The sequence below is a fragment of the Schistocerca gregaria genome, chromosome 8, assembly GCF_023897955.1.
Source record: "Schistocerca gregaria isolate iqSchGreg1 chromosome 8, iqSchGreg1.2, whole genome shotgun sequence".
NCBI lineage: Eukaryota > Metazoa > Arthropoda > Insecta > Orthoptera > Acrididae > Schistocerca > Schistocerca gregaria.
The window spans coordinates 327,075,145-327,092,142 of record NC_064927.1 but is presented as its reverse complement, the minus strand read 5'-3'; the positions used below and the strand labels follow the sequence as shown (position 1 = coordinate 327,092,142).

Here is a 16,998-nt window from a genome sequence, read left to right as displayed (position 1 = left end):
CCCTTTAGTAGTGGCATCACTGTTTAAGATAGGAAAATTAGATTCGGTGGAATATTTCTGAGCACACAAGTTACAGCCGGCTATAGGCCTGTTGACAGTAAGTTACGCTTCACAGCGGTTGCGAACTGGAATGGAGGCCACAGAGCCGTCGAACTGCTAAAAAGAATAAATACAGCAGTTTGCATGGCGCAAGTTACAGGCAGAAAGAAACCACTGGCAGGCACAAAAAAATGATTCAAATGGCTCTGAGCACTATGCTATTTAACTTCTGAGGTCATCAGTCGCCTAGGACTTAGAACGTATTAAACCTAACTAACCCAAGGACATCACAAACATCCATGCCAGAGGCAGGATTCGAACCTTGCGACCGTAGCGGTCGCTCGGTTCCAGACTGTAGCGCCTAGAACCGCATGGCTACTCCGGCCGGGTGGCAGGCACATCCTAGATGTTATGAGTAAGTGACTCAGAACAGCCCGTTAGCAAAACAGAGGCGCACAGCCACATATAAATAGGTGCCGGATTTTCTGATGAAGGGGAGTCAAGAGTGGCAGCTCTGCTAGATGGTGGGACGTGTCTCAACACTGGCTACACGCAACAGCAGGTGGGTCACCACCGCTCCAGTCCACGCGTGTCGCTGGTTCGACCCTCTGAGACCAACGTGGGGTCTGTAGCCAGCCAGCGGCTGGCCACTCAATGGCTCGCTACTGTGGCTGTACACATCTGGCATGCCACAGTACATTGCACGGGTCACTGAGGCAGCCCTTCCAAGTCAAGCTATTTTGCACACAGAGAAGTGGCGTCCTCTGCATCGCGGGACACTGTGACGTAGACAGAGAGGAATGCGGCACTGTAGCTGGGAATAATAAAACACTTAATCATCATGGCCAAGTTTTAATACGGCGCATCCTGACAGTTTCCATCAGTGTTCAACATTCCTCCACTGCACGCCAACATCTACATTTTTCAGTGTCAGCTACACATTGGAAGCTGAAGGGCTTAATGTGTACACGGTAGATAGGTGGTTTACTTGGAGTTAATGGGTGTTCTGGAACGTTGTCAGGAAGTAAAGTTCGGAAAATCTTTTCTGATGTGTTTCATAAGCTATCACCAATCCCCGATTGTCAGTGGTTAATGTTAACGGAAATTAAAAGCATAAAAGTCGCTCTGATATTCTGACGTTCAGTCCCATGAAGTTATTTCATGAAGACAGAGAACGTAATGGAAGGGAACATATTATCAAGAAAAAAATAGCTGCTAACGAAGCAGCAACAAACCCTTTGAAAGCTAACACTAAAACCATGAAAAAGTGGTATTCTATTAAAAAGAGGAGTGTCTAATTCAGGAGTAACAAACCACGGTCTTCCTGCCATAGAATTAATGAGGAATCGTTAAGTGAGGACAACACGGGTTTAGATGAAAACGTCTTATGCAATGACGACGAAAATTATGTTTTCTGATGTAAAATCAGATAATTTTGAGCTGTTTATTGTTTGTGAAAAGTACAGTTTCAATGAGCTTTCGTTCTGATGCGAACAGTGTGAATAACCGACACGCTCCAAGTTTAGTGCGACTCTTTCCCCTGACATCTATGTTTCTGTCTTTCGCCAGAGACCTTAAAACTTCACTTTAATCTTTTCATGGGTATCATGCATATTAATGGTTGCAAATATTACCTTTATAAAATTTTATTTCATTATGTAACAAATTTTTCATTCAATTATTTGATTTATTGCATTTTACATTGTTTTCTGAGTCGTCTATTAGGTGGCATGATAATTCCGTTGGTATTGCATAATTACCTTTGTCACCCGGTAAACCTTACCACTGTGCAGACATATAATTTTTTTAAAAAATTAATGCACTTACAGTGAACGCAGAAGAAAGAAATAATGTGGATAACCATGTAACTGAACACACATAGTATATTACATTTATGTAATTATAAGGAATTTTTATGTAAGTTGAATAACTATTTACCTTAAAACGAAGCAATCTCCTGGTCTCCCCTACCACATATCGTATTACATTTGTTTTTAACTTTAAAGTGTTTTACAGCTTGTGTTATTATCATTAGCGAACTGACACATTTATTTGAAAGGTTACTGCTTATATAATGTAATACAAATAATTTCTTGTCTTCTTTTACATTTTATCAGGTTTGTTTCGAATGTATTTTCGTGTAAGTCATCACTGATTGACTGAGGCTGACATTATGCAGCTTCAGCATGCGATTTTCACTCTGTTTAACCCGTGGCAAGTTAGCCATCATCAGCAGCAAACGATCGTGGTCTGACACAACTGTCCCATTTACCGCCGGCTCCATCCATATGGGTAAATCTACGTTATTTTAGCTTTTAGTAGTAGTTTCACTTCGTGTTACTTTCCGACTCACCTTTTTACACTATTTTATGTCTTTACAGTTCCGCTGATCAGAAGATGGCCAGCATAGAGGCCGAAAACGCTCTTCTTTGTTTAAAAAATTGATTATATAAGATCTCGGTTGTATCATTAAGCGATAATTTGAAGTAGATCACTGTTTTATCTCCAACCACGATGCCTAAAATTATGTATTTCCTATGGCTATGAAGATGGGATTAGATTATTTCGTTTAGAGGAATGCTAACGGAATTCAAGAAGTGTAGTTTAGTAATACTATACCCTTAATCTTAACTACATTCCATTGTCTTAAGGAGAGGAGATGAAGACGAACGGAGTGAGGTGTGAGGAGGCAGTGGTACATTTTCCGTTCCCCAGACAAAGCGATCAAAAACACGAGTTAGTGTATTTCTAACATAAAATAATCTTTTACCTTTCAAAATGATTATTAAATTACGATTTGTAATTTTACGATAAAAATGATTGCTGTCTTTATAAATTAAATTTAGCTGAAACTGATACTAATCATTTTTTGTTTTTTGTGTCACGTCAGTCTTTAGGAATCTTTAGATCGGAAGTTACGACCTTCTTGATGATCCCTTCTACTAAGAACACGCGGCACTCTGTTTGCACACGCTTCCAAAAGCCAAGAACCTTTAAAATAATCGAGAATGGCTGCGAACACCTGTGTTCTTTTCGCTGGAAGTGTTGATGTTTAAAACAAATTGTGCACTGGCAAAGGACAGGTCGGAACCGAAGCACAAACAGTTTAAATGGTGCTCTTCCTAGTTGTAAGTTTGGTGTTTTGAGGTGTGTTGTGTGGTTGTTACTGGGTTACAGGGAAACAAGGGATAGGGATTAGGAGTAAATAAGATTGAAATCTATCGGTGATTATGGAGGGACGAGACAAAAATAAGGTGTGGAAGGTGGAGAGAAACTTCATGTTAGGATGGACAGGCAAGAAGAGTTTAAATCTGATAGAAGGAGTGAATATCAGGATGATTTTACATCTGAAAAAGAGATATTTAGGGTTTGTTGTAGACAGCAGTAGAATGGTATTTCAAGCCACCATTGGCACAGGAGAAGATAGATTGATGAAAGACTTTTCTAGATCGTAGAATGATGGAAGGATTCAATTGAAATGTTGGTGCTAAAATGCTCCGTAGGAATCCATTCGAAACGGATGGTACATTTACTTTTTCTCTTTTACAATAGTACTCCTCTTATGAAAAAATATTACTAACATTATGTTATCAATACTAAAATAATTCCTATTAAGGCTTCAATAAATTAATATCAATAGAAGAACGATTCAAGTATGAGGATATATACATATTCAACAATGTGACAGACAATTACTGTTCTCTTGTGTGTAGCATTAAGGAATTTAAGAGTGAGTTAAGGAACTATGTACTAGATGCATTTTTCAACTGCAGTGAGTTGCCTCTAGAAAGGAATTCTTTGTGTTTGGTTGTTATATGTTTGGTTTTGGCATTGCAATTTTCATTGGTTCATGTTATTCTGTAGAATTTTATCATCACTTAGAGATACCACTGAGTGGAATCTATGTATTATTATTTATGTAATGAAAAATGGCATCTACGCTTCCCAGTTTGTAATTACACAAGCTTTGATTTAAGTAGTAATATGATTTAGTTAAGGTAACAACACGAACATTTTTTGTTACAGGTTTGTTAAGGAATTGGAGAACGCAATGAGTCCCATCGTAATGACTCAGTTTGCCTGCAGTGTTCTCGTCACATGTGTGACGCTGTTTCCGACAACATACGTAAGATAATAAAATCTGTGTATTTAAACACCGCCTTCAAATGAACACAATGTATTTCTTGTTCTGTTTACCCGTGGCTGTTTCGACACCTCCCTGTAATCATCTGTCGTTCTCGATTTATTTCTGTATCATACAAAGCTCATGATTCTTTTTCTATTTTAGACGTACAAGCTGAAATATGTGTATTTTATTTGTTTTATTTCCACTGCACATCTGAGACTATATTACTTGTGAAAATGCATTTCCTGTGGTCTGTCTTTTCTTGTGCCTTTACCATTTGACATGTCAGCTGCATGGAATGCTTTTAATTTTTAAAATTCTTTTTAGATAGTGGTGAATGTTAATCTCCTGAACTTATGTTTTTCGTCCAGGTGTGTGGTTTCTTTCTCTCGTGTAATTATATAAGCTGTTTACCACACTTTTGCACTTGAGTCTCATCTGTTTTCACGCAATTTTTACACAAAAACGAGGTCTTAGAAAACTTATATTTCCCCATACTTTCAGAGTGGAGTTACGTTATTGTCACAGTTCGTTTGATTGATCGTTTTGTATCTGTTCAATGTGGTGCTTATTGTGAATATTTGGTGAAGCCTTTTTGTAGTGTGCCTCCTGGGTAAGAACATAGCTGATGAGCATGTGTGTGCGTAATGAGACAGAGAGAGAGAGAGAGGGAGAGAGAGAGGGGGGGGGGAGGAGAGAGGGAGGAAGGTAGAAATAAAGGAGGCAGGCGATTGAGAAGTAGGTGGGTTTGGATATTTGACAATGCGTGAATACTACGTTTTGTTTGGAGCAGTGTCTTTGTGTGATTCATTAAACGTTGCAAACAGTGCTTTCCACTATGTGTAAAAGTTTAAAACACTCTTTCCTTGCACCACTGCTTTTTTGTATGTGATAGTTCTCATAAAAACTATTGTCATCTCTGAGGGTCTTATATCAATTTCTGTATTTTTTGGCTGGTGGTTTTCCTTTATGGGATGGAATGCAAATGCGCAGTGTGTAAGATCTGCACTTGAGTTTACTATAGTAAATATTGCAGTAGCTACATGTGTTACTGTTTTTAACTACATGTAGTTCTTCTGGCACAAGGCGGGAGAAAAGTGGTTCGTAATCGACAGAACAACCTTCGGGAAAAGTTTGCAGCGCATAGAGATGCTAGCCGGTATTATAAGCCGACACAGTTTAATCTGGATGTCGTGTCGAAGCAGACAGTAATTTCAAACGGGTGTGTACGATCTAGGCAAGTTGATGCATGTGGTTGGTGTAGCCTAATAGTGTCTGCAGAGATAGTAAATAGTTGAGCCATTAGTCACATGAGAATAGGGAGCGACGCTGAAATGTCATTGTAATAAAAGGGATAATCGATTTCAGCTTTTAAAGTGGCTTGTTTCATTCCGAATCAAAGTTAAAAAAACTCTTTCCCAAAAAAAATCGCCGGTTGTAAAGTGGCTCTAAGATTGGACCGAACATGACGGGAAAGTTCTTATGTTATCAGACGGACCTAATGTCTGCATGTACGACAGTACTCTACGTCGTTGTGTTCACTGTAAACTCAAGAAAGTATTCTGGAACTACTTCAACCAACCCTAACTTTCGAATTAACGGTTGCAACTCACTGGGTTACAACATTTCGTCAGTAAAGCATAAGGAACGTTGAAAAGAAATCACACATCTGGCCGGCACAGTATGTTGTATTATAAGGAACATATTGAAAATGGCTTACATTGTGGAAAAATGTGCTAAACAACTGAGACGGTATCTATGTGATCTCATCAACATATTTGCTTATTGATATACACGTTGAGAGAAAAAAAACGACGCACCACAAAGGAATTAGCCGAATGGAACGGAAATCGGTAGACGTCGTGTACATGTAGAAACAAAAAAATGATTACAGTTTCAGATAAATTGGGTTATTTATTCCAGAGAATGGCTTTCACAAATTCAGCAAGTAAATAACGGGTTGGTCTACCTCAGAGCCTTATGAAAGCATTTATTCAGCTTGGAATTGATTGACAGATTAGTTGGCCATCCTCCTGAGGGATAACGTGCCAAATTGTGTCCAATTTGTGGGTTACCTTTTCAAAACCCTGGGGTGGTTGGAGGGTACTGCCCGGAATGCCCCAAACGTTCTCAGTTGTCCGATGACATTGCTGGCCAAGATTTGGTTCGGCAAACACAAAGACAAGCGGTAGAAACTCTCGCCATGGCCGGGAGAGCATTGTGTTCGTGTAATGTAAGACCGGAATGGCGTGCCGTGATGGACCACCATATGCAGTGTTGAATATCGTCGACGTACCGCTGTACTGTACGATTGTCGCGGATAACAACCAAAGGGGTCCTACTTTCAAAAGGATATGGTCCCTCAGACCATCATCACTGATTGTCGGGCCATATGGTGAGTGACAGTCAGGTTTTGCTGGTCATCGGAGCTTAGTTCGAAGCAGGACTCATCACTAAAGACCATTCTACTCCAGTCAATGAGACTGTAGAGCGAGTACGTGTCAGTGGTGGGATACCAACCTGACTGTTGCCCGCCATACAGCTCGACAGCCAGAAGTGAAGGTCTAGGGTGACATTTCCTTTTGTTGTCATCCGCGACACCCATTGAGACGTTCTGCTAAACCCGCAGGACAGGACAGGTAGTTTAAGTTGTGGAAATTGGCCAAAATAAACAGCTGTCAGTTACACTGGAACATACAATCTTTTATTTGATCAAACATTACAAGAGTAAAGAGAAATTAAAATAAAAAAAACACAGCTTTAGTTTTGGAGCATAATTGGCGGCTGAATACGCCGTACAATCTCTTGCCTTAAGGGCAAGACCACTTTAATTTAAAAGCGGCTGAAAGCAAATAACTTCAAGCTTAACCAAAGTCAGAAAAGCAAAGCCTTATATCAAAACAGTTCCTTAATTAGGCTGAAGGCGCAATGAATCTGAGACTTTAAGAGCAAGCAACTTAAATTCAAAATTGGCTAAGGCCCAACATTTAAGACTCAATAAAATTAATCTTAAAAATGTCAAAGCCTTTATGTAAAACAGTTATTAAATTAGGGTGAAGGCCAAAACCATCTGACGTCTTAAGGGCTAAACAACTTTAATATAAAAAAATCGTCTTGAAGCCATACAAGTACAAAAAACAAGAACAAACAAGAAAAGGCAGTACACACAAATGCGCTCAGAAGTTCCGAGGGTCGGCCTGTAATTCAAACACTAAAGCTCGCTTAGGTAAGACAGGCAGTCGGCACAACCATTGTCGATCCGACAACAACGCAACCGACAGACAGGCAATGGACCCACCGACAAGGTAACCTCTGCTTCACCCGATTAGCACATAACAGGGAGTTCAATGCAACAACGTAGAAGGTATTGGTGCTCGTAACCAATTATACATTGAGCTGTCAAACTACACACCGTGACGGACCACGACCACATCATGAGGAAAATACACTGACTAAAATTGCGTCAACGGCCAGGGCAGATAACCAGAACGTTAATGGCCACAAGGAATACTCCACTGGTGCATTTCAATTCAAATAACCAAGTATAGTTAAACTCCACCGGAGGGTCGCTAAAATTTGCCACCTTGAAAACTCACTTCGTTGCTCGCGGGAATATCCCGACAGCTGGCAACGAACTCCAAACGACACAATGTGAACAGTCATGACTCGCTGGTAGATTAACTCAAAACTCAACTTTCGTGTCCAGGATCAGTGAATGACAAAACCTCGTTGCAATGGGGAAAGCACCACAGACTCCGATACAGCATAGAGGCCGTCAGCAGGCCTGGCCAAACTATGCACCTCAGAGATTTTCTCGCTGCTCCTCGCCAACCGACCAACTGTCCGCACGCAGCCCAGATGGAAACTATAAGAGCAAGGTCAAAGATAGTCCAAGGTGCGAAAGTCGATACACACCGCTGCTGCCAACCTCGCAAAGAGAGGATAACAGCATAATCGCGATAACCGTGGGAGACTAAACACAGAATAGTTACCAAGGTTTAATCCAGCTCATAGCATGAGCCAGCCACGGCTCACCCATGCAATAAACCGCTACATCGACGATATTCCAAGCTCCGTTTTGTGACACTTCATGGAAAGCCATTCTGAATTTGAATTTCAGCAAGATACTCTCGCCCAGGCACGGCGAGTACTGTTTGTCTTCATGCTTGTCCTGCCCTGTCATTACCAGCAAGGTCACCAGATGTCTCCCCAATTGGGAACGTTTGGAGAATTAGCGATAGGGCTATCCAACGATTTCGTGATTTTGACGACGTACTGACCAAATGGAGGACATCCAGCAAGTCTATCAGACAATTCGCAACCGAATAACTTCTTTCTTAAGGGCCAGAGGTGGACCAACGCGTTATTGATTTGCTGAATTTATGAAGCTCTATCTCTTGAATAAATCATCCATTTTATGTGAAATTGTTCTTATTTGCTTGTCGGTACATGTACTCCTCATATACCGATTTTAGTCCCATTTTAGTAATTTCTTCGTGGTGAGTCTCTCTCTCTCCCCTTTTTTTTTGTCTCAGAGATTAAGTCTGTTTATGCGTATGTTCCTGCTGGCAAGAACAATGCTTTCAGTCGCTCTCTTTACTTCGAACCAGATATCCCCAGTGAGTAAAGATGACAATCTTCGTGGTACGTGGGCAATATATTATTATAATTGTAATAATAGTGACAATACGTATAGGATTGAATATGTTGAATGTAAGAGGAGTCCATCTTATTTTTTCTAATTACTTTAATGTCGAATGTGAGTAGTCCCATCTAACAGAAAAGTATGAATATAGTACATAAGGAATGCGTGGGGAGAAGACGTTATCTGTACAGAGGAAGAGTAAGAAACAGTAGGTTAACATTAGCAGATCACATGAAAAAAGAAAACAGAAAGACAAAAGGATCAGAAAAGAACAGGGACGGAAGCTACATTCGTGATAGAAGAGAAACTATAATTGGTTCTTAAACGCTCATTGATTTTGGATAAAAGGTAGATTAACGGTGATTTGTTCCTTACTCACATTCCTGAAATGGGGTGACTTGTTATATAGCAGTGGTAAAACAATGCTGGCTTCCACATCTAAACTCTTGTGCAGTCCATACCGCAACACCGAAACGAATCTTAGCTGTTTTCATGTTTCGTTTTATTGCCAGTAATGTAAGAGATTAGTAAGTCTGAAGCCAAAGAATGCATTTTCCGTGAGCAAAGCTTTGCCTAATTTTTACTAAAGAATAAGAAGACGACAAATAAAGCGATTCACTTGTTTGATTTGGTAAAAAATAATGAGTAGAAATCTAGCAATAAAACACAGTTTCCCGAATAGAAACGCATACACGTTAATGTATCAGTTTCGAAAAATATCGAGGTATCCATTATTATATTTCTTTTCCATAAACGTTCTTACCGACATGTTATAATATGCATCCGTAGATGATCGTGCTGAACGTGCTGTCTTTCTTGTTACAGAGCACTGACTTCTCTGCTGTGATTCGGTGTGCTGGATTTCTGCCCGTTCCTTTAGGACAACTCTATCTGTATTGCTGGGCGGCTCACACCGTGTCAGAACAGGTAATAACGCACAGGACGTCTATGTAAACTCCGTTGACTTTTTGGTTTCTTTTATGAGCACGTGCTCTCGGAAAAGTGTCTCCTATTACGTGTACAGGGAGGTGTCGGTATATTGGAACAAGTTCAGGAAACTATCTCCAAGACGATAAAGAGCAGAAAAGGTCACGCGGGACTCCTCAGGGCGGTCAGAAAAGGTGGCCGTTCAGCTGCGGAGACGAAGGAAATGTAGGAGAAATTTGCAAAAGGAAAAACTTCCGTCAGGAAAAATAAAAAGTTTAAGCTTTGTAATTTTGTCACATATGGCAAAGAGAAATGGATAGTATCTCGAGAAGAAGTTGTAAGATGAACGTCCCCAAAAATATAAAGGAACATCGAGTGTAATGGAGGGTATCACCTTAAACCACGCGGTATTGAGGCTGTTAGATGAGTAAATGAGGCAGGAACGAGTTGTGTAATGTGGGCAGCAAATAATCGACAGTGACCAATTTAGAATGGATGGAAAATGGAGACTGGCAGGGGTAGAAAAATCTTTCCAGTAAAAAAGCTACTTGTTGCACAAAAATTATGCACAGGACGTAATGGATGAATGTCATTAATGGACTGTACAGTGAACGTCTGTAAATAAATCTCGAGTCTAGCAGCAGAAAGCGAAACTTCCGGTAGATATCTCATCAGAAACGGAGACAAACACAATTAAACGGCATACTGTGATGTTCTTCAGTATTTAATACAGTAATCTTTTTTAAACACTTGACAGAATAATGCATCCATCAGAAAAGTAAAGTATTATATGACTTTAAATTACTGTCTGCTGATTTCATCCACAGTCAATGAAGAGAAAATTGAGCCAATATGACCTTAATCTTAGATGTCTATCCAAATAAACTTCTATCTGCTTCACTGAAAGACGTCGTGTGAGTGATGTTAATGTCGACAGGCGGAGGCCGTGTCAGCGGCGGCTTACAAATGCGCTTGGGTGGAGGCGAGTGAGGGCTTCAAGCGAGCCCTGAGGATCCTCATCAACCGCGCCCAGAAGCCACTGGTGCTCACGGCAGGTCACCTCTACCCCATCAACAGGGCTGCCTTTGTCTCGGTTAGTACTCAAGTATGTGCGCGGGGGGTACGTAACCGGGAGTTCAGGTTTTGTATCTTCAATGGAGAGAGCGTAGAAGGAGGTTTGATTAATTATTTAAATTAATGGGAAATTTTGAAGAAATTGGAATAGTTGAAAAAACTAGGGCAGTTAGAAATCAAATGCCTGTGGACACCCTTTCTAAAGTAATATTTCGAAGGGAGGTTAAGACAGGAGTTAGGCAGGGAGATGGACAGCCATCCATTCTGCTTAACACAATCCTGATAAAGGTCATGAGAACACTCAAGGAAGCCAGGGAAGCAGAAGGAGTGTAAGGACTGGTTTGAGGTCCAGACAAGCAATGTTTGAAGATGGAGTGTCCAGCGTTCACCATCAGTTCGGCATTGTTAGCCAACGATAAAGTAGAAGCACTAATAATGGTAGAAATGCTAAACTAGATATCAGAAAAAAACGGGGCTAACGATCTTCTACTATAAAACAGATTACGTGGAATACGAAACTGATGGAAAAATTGAACGTAAGATTTCGAAAAATAAAGCGAACAAATAAATTCAAGTACCTTGGTGAATGGTTTCAGCTGAATGGGTTTTATAAAAAAAAAAAAAACGAAGGATATCCAGAAAGGTGTAAGTAGCATTAGGTTAGTATACGATAGATACAATAAAAGAACAGTAGTCTACAATGTGAAGATTAGGCTATCAACTACGGTTGATAATTCAAAAGCACATTACAGGTCTGAATGCCTGATACTGAATAAGATGTAGAGCGGGGGGAAAGAACAATTTCACTAAAAGTTCAAGTGCCGGAGAAAAAGAAACAGGAAGTAGAGGGAAAGAAATTGAAGAAGAAGAAAAGGAATGGAAAGAAGAAAAGAAATGGAAGAAGAGGTAAAACGAAATCTGTACAGAAAGATGTGAAGTTTACAGACACTATACGCAAGAGAAGGCAGAAGTTTTATGGGGACATCTTTAGAGCGAGGGAATGCACACTGGCGAGGAAAATCTTCGACTACCTCAAAAAAATTAAGTCGACCACAAAATGGCTTGAGGAAATGAGAACTAAAATGGAGGAAGTTGGAATCAATTAGAAAGATACTTCGGATATAGAAGTGTTTTCAATGTAAGATGACAACGTCAGAAGCTTTCAGACAGAGCAAAGAACGACGATCAAGGTCATCTAGACAATGGAAAAGAGGCGGAACCTCTTGATAGGATGCAGAAATTGCTGGGAGGAGAACAATAAAATAACCAGTAAAAGAGTTGTTTCCCATGGCCACAGTAGGCTGAAGTTGAAAAAATGGGAAATGTATAGTTAAGTAATACAGAAGGACAGAAGGATGTTAATCCAACCATCACATTTCAAGACAAGCTGTATCGTCGCATTAACAAAGGATGTGGGTGCAGGTACACGTTATAAGAGCTACTGGATAATCAAACACTTCGTGACATTAAAGAAATATCTGCTGACCCGGGACACAAATCTGAGGGGCTTTACCTTTCGAGGGCAAGTTCTCTACCCTTTGAGCTATCCTTGCATGACTTACGACCCGATTAGAGTGATAAGTCTCACTTGTAATCTGCTGATCAGAATAACAAAGTATGTCAGTTGGTTATGGGAATTGGGAAAGTTATTAGAAAACAAATTCTAAGGCTGCACGTTTTAATGGAAGGAGGAATGGACATGTTCCAAGCATTTATGAATATAGACGAAGCAAGGAATCCAGGATGTTCAAGATCGTTAGAAAATAGGAAGGTACAGAGTCTCACGAATATGCTACAATATGAGCGACACATATGTGGAAGTAATGAAAGTGAATGTTGTAAATCGTATATCGAGGAAGCAATAAACCAAACAAAAGAACATTGTAGAAGGAAAACAAATATCAGTGCTTAGATTAGTAAATGACACAAACCCTCCAATTAGAAGAAAGAGACTTAGACCTCTTGAAGTGAATGGATGACACGCACAGCATAGAATATGGGGTTATGGATAAATAAACCCACGAAGAAGAGATGAATAATAGTAGAAAGCCAGCTGCTATCGCATCGAGAAATAGCTGACGTGGATTGGAAAGAGCAGTAGTAATTATGTAAAGTTGAAAACATTAGCACAAAATAGAGAACGATGGACGACAGCAGTTGAAACACTTAACTTGTAAAAACGAAGAGAAATAAATTCAGCCACCTGTGGCGGGACTGTCGACGTTGGTGAGTATTGGGGCATACAAGTTCTCTGAATCCACACTGCTCTGTGGCAGAGTAGTATCCTTGAGCTGCAAGGACAAGGTATCGGTGCTCATCATTGTGCAACGTAAGTGATATATGCAGTCACGAAGGGCATTCAAAGCAGTAATGGAGTGTACGAGTTGCTGATGGCTGCACAGCGCGAGAATGTGCAAACACAAAATGTGAAATAGTTGCTCATCGATGGAAACGTTTGAGGAAACAAAACTGCAGCACAGTGTGGAAACGAAGTAACATAAAATTTGAAAGCGTTGCTGATCAGTGAAAAGGTTTGAGGAAACTGAAAACGTACGTCAGCGCGGTGTGGGAACATGCGGACATGAAATGAAAAGCCGCTGCTGATTAGTGGAAGCGTTTGAGGTAACAGAAAAGTACCAGTATTGGACTGCTTAAGCTGCTCAAGGTCTTCCGCAATCCAGAAACCTTAAGTTAATGCAGGAGATCGCAATTCAGATGGTTCCTTTTCGACCACAATCTGTTGTATAAATGTAATGGAGCTCTAGTGTTTAGATATGCTAAATACGTAGACACCAATTTTTTTTAATTTCGGAATATCGGGTAGTGATCGTCTGTTTTGTGTAAATAACGGACCGGCAATACTCTGAAGGAAATAATAGTATTAAATTTAAAACACTGGCATGTAACCAAGGACGCAGGTAATAAAGATAACAGAAATATAAACCTTAATATTTAACATTTTATGTAGCCACATTGGTGTAGTGGTATTATCGCTAGTAGCAGGTTGCTTTGATGTAAGAAATTTGATTTGCAGTGGGTGGGATAAAGACATTAACAGAAGGAGTGGCTGAATAACAATACGTTTTCTGTATGTGTGTGGTTCTGAAGAATTTGAACGATATCTGACGTGTAGGAGCCTGCTGACCTGTGTTCTCCCACTGCAGAAGCATTCTTGTTGGTTCCCACAAAATGAGGGTGTAGATTCTTCCCCTGTATAAGTGTTCCTATTGTCTCCCACCAAATTAGTTGGCAGAGCTTGAGTCTACGTAAACTCGATCCACTCCAAAGTCTCATAGGTAAAAAAAGGTGCTGTGCTTTTAGTTACCTACTTTCAGCTGCTTTTCGTCAACCAACTTCGTGCTCCCCCATTCAAAATACATGAATGGAAATCGCTGTAAATAGGAAAAGTAAGCCAGACACTCGAAATCAAGGAAAGCTTGAAAGTTATTCTCTGTCTCCACACAGTTTTAATTATCTGCCTGCAAACTACGCGGAGTTTCTGAACGCTGGCCACAATAACAACAGTATAAGTGTTGTAGAGAAGTGCTATATTAAAGCCAAAGAAACATATTTTTCACCGTCTAAGACACTGTTCTCAACAATATTCTCAGATATGGATGTTGCCAACTTGGGACTGGTACCCACAAACAGTTTAAACTCCAGAATGAAATTGGAGAAGAGGTACTGGCGGAATTAAAGCTATGAGGACGGGGCGTGAGCCGTGCTTGGGTGCTCAGCCGGTTGAGCACTTGCCCGCGAAAGGCAAAGGTCCCGAGTTTGAGTCTCGGTCCGGCACACAGTTTTAATCTTCCAAGAACTTTCAATGTTATTCCACTCCTAATAAGAAGAGTGAACGTCTCACACTGAATTAAGCTATTCATCATTAAAGAAATGACCCCTTAAGTGTCATTACGGCGTTGTGTGTGAGCCGACTGGTGTGGCCGAGCGGTTATAGGCGCTTCAGTCTGGAACCACGCGACCACTACTGTGGCAGGTTCGAATCCTGCCTAGGGCATGGATGTGTGTGATGTCCTTAGGTTAGTCAGGTATAAGTAGTTCTAAGGGCTAGAGGAGTGATGACCTCAGATGTTAAGTCCCATAGTTCTTAGAGCCATTTGAACCTTTTTTTGTTGTATGTGCAAAAAAAGAAGACTAGGAATGGAAGAGATCAAATCCAAAAACCGAAAATTGGAGTAAAACTTCCATAAAGACAGAATATGAACTACAATTGGAAAAAGGACACGATATTGCAAATGTGCAGGCGAGACTTACATATTTCTTTAAACACTGGGTGTGGAGGAACATGGATAGCGTTGGGGAAACTCGTATGCAGACAGTAATGAATATTTTGCCTGACAATATTTGCTTGCTTACTTGTTAAAGTGCCAAAAAATCTAAGACATTTATATTTACAAGGATTTTTGTGTGTGTATTTCTCACGACGAAATTAGGTAACTGAAAGTGTAGCGATCACCTTTTCTTACCTATACGTCTATGGAGAAGCTGGATTTATACAGTTTCAAATTCCGCCCACTAATTTGAAAGGAAACAATTGGAACGCTTACACATGGGGTGACCCCAGGCCTTTATTTGGTAGGAACCAATAGGAATGCTACAACAGGGGGAGAGCCCAGTTCTGAAGGCTAATATACATCGGGTATACTTCACACTCTTGAGGATCACCTACATACAGAGTGCAAATGGAAAGACAAGCCAGTCTTTCTATGAATATCGTTGTTTCACCCGCTACAAACCAGATGTCGCACATCAAACCAAAATGTCACTAGTGCAAATTCCCTGGGACATTTGAAGTGTGGCGGAATTGTTCACAAGGCCATTATGTAGCATTCAGATTTTCCAGGAATGTGTTTGAAGCAACTGCTACAGATGAATCATTCGGTATTCCCGCCCCCCCCCCCCCCCCCCAGTTCGAATACTCGACGATATTTACGCCCTCCAGGTGTTCGCCAGTCCTTCCTGGCAGGATGGAATGTCTTTTTTCGACTTGCTGCAGCTTTCTAGGCCACCACCTATTTCGTGAGACATCAGTTTTCTGACCATTGTGAGAGACACCAGAAGCACTTCATTCTGCGTCAGTCGGTGGCACTTAAGTCTGCAGGTGTCCCAGAGCTGGTAGTCAGTGACGAAGGAGGTTACCATCAGTGCATGTCTTTAGAGGCCACAGGATTAAAGGCTATCCGGCAGCAGAAGCGGTGGTTCATGTAGAAGTACAAGGTCATCTTTTCTGTGCGAACTGCCATCAATCACAGTGGTACAGTCTCAGCACTGAGCACAGATTAGTTTGTTGGCTGCCCTGCCACACTGCTGCCCTAGCAGCGCACGGCGGGCAGTCGGCCGCCAAATGCTACAGCAAGTGAATGTAGTGGTATACATGCTCCCACAGCTCACGGAGTCACGTAGCTGTCAGCATTTCTGGCGCTCGCCGAAGCTCAGTAAAAGTCTTCGCTGGCAATTCACATCTGCTCAGCGCTGTTAGAAGATGGTGCAAGTATTATAACAGACTCTATTTCCAGTGCATGTTAGCTCTGTGGGAGTACCGTTTGCGGCAGTATTTCACGAATCTTTATATGATGTATAGCTGAGTGTTTTGTTATATATTTTGTGATATGTTATGGGATCTGTAGCTGTGTTTGTGATTTTTTTTCCAATGTAATTAGGACATGTATTTTCTGGACATGGTAATACTTGCACTTTTCGAGTGGTGTTGGAAAATTCTTCTAATATCTGCACTTCCCCAAACAAAAATGATGAAATGAAGAGGTCCTTCCACTTAAACAGATCAGTACAGACTGAGCTTTTTCTGCCAATTCCCAGGTGGGGGAGCGGAAGAAAGAGGATAGTGTTGGAAGGGGTAGGCAGTGGGAGGGTGGGGGGAACTGGGGAGGGCTGGGGATTTCCCAGGAGGAAGGGGAAATCAGAGGATATCTCTCAGGAGTGGGAGAGTGGTGGATTAATTGATCAATTTAATTAATTATAAATTAATTTGATATAAAAATTATGTCAGATTCAGTTTTGCTTCTCTACTGGTGGCCAAAGATCTTCAGATTGTTGGAGTGTGGGACCAAGATACAAGGACAGAACGCTGTGGAGGAGGTTACTTGATGATGCCAACAACCAACACTAACTGCAGTTTGTGTGACCAGGAGAGTAAAAGTAAGAGTAGGTA

General features: G+C 40.9%; 1 protein-coding gene across 1 annotated transcript in view; it reads left to right on the top strand.

The window, feature by feature from the left end:
- The window catches only part of LOC126285292 (odorant receptor Or2-like), a 54,199-nt gene that overhangs the window by 36,381 nt on the left and 820 nt on the right, over nucleotides 1-16,998 (top strand). Inside the window, 3 exon segments of the mRNA XM_049984580.1 lie at nucleotides 4,066-4,165; nucleotides 9,636-9,737; nucleotides 10,675-10,830. Of these exon segments, the coding sequence (XP_049840537.1) occupies nucleotides 4,066-4,165; nucleotides 9,636-9,737; nucleotides 10,675-10,830 (358 nt within the window).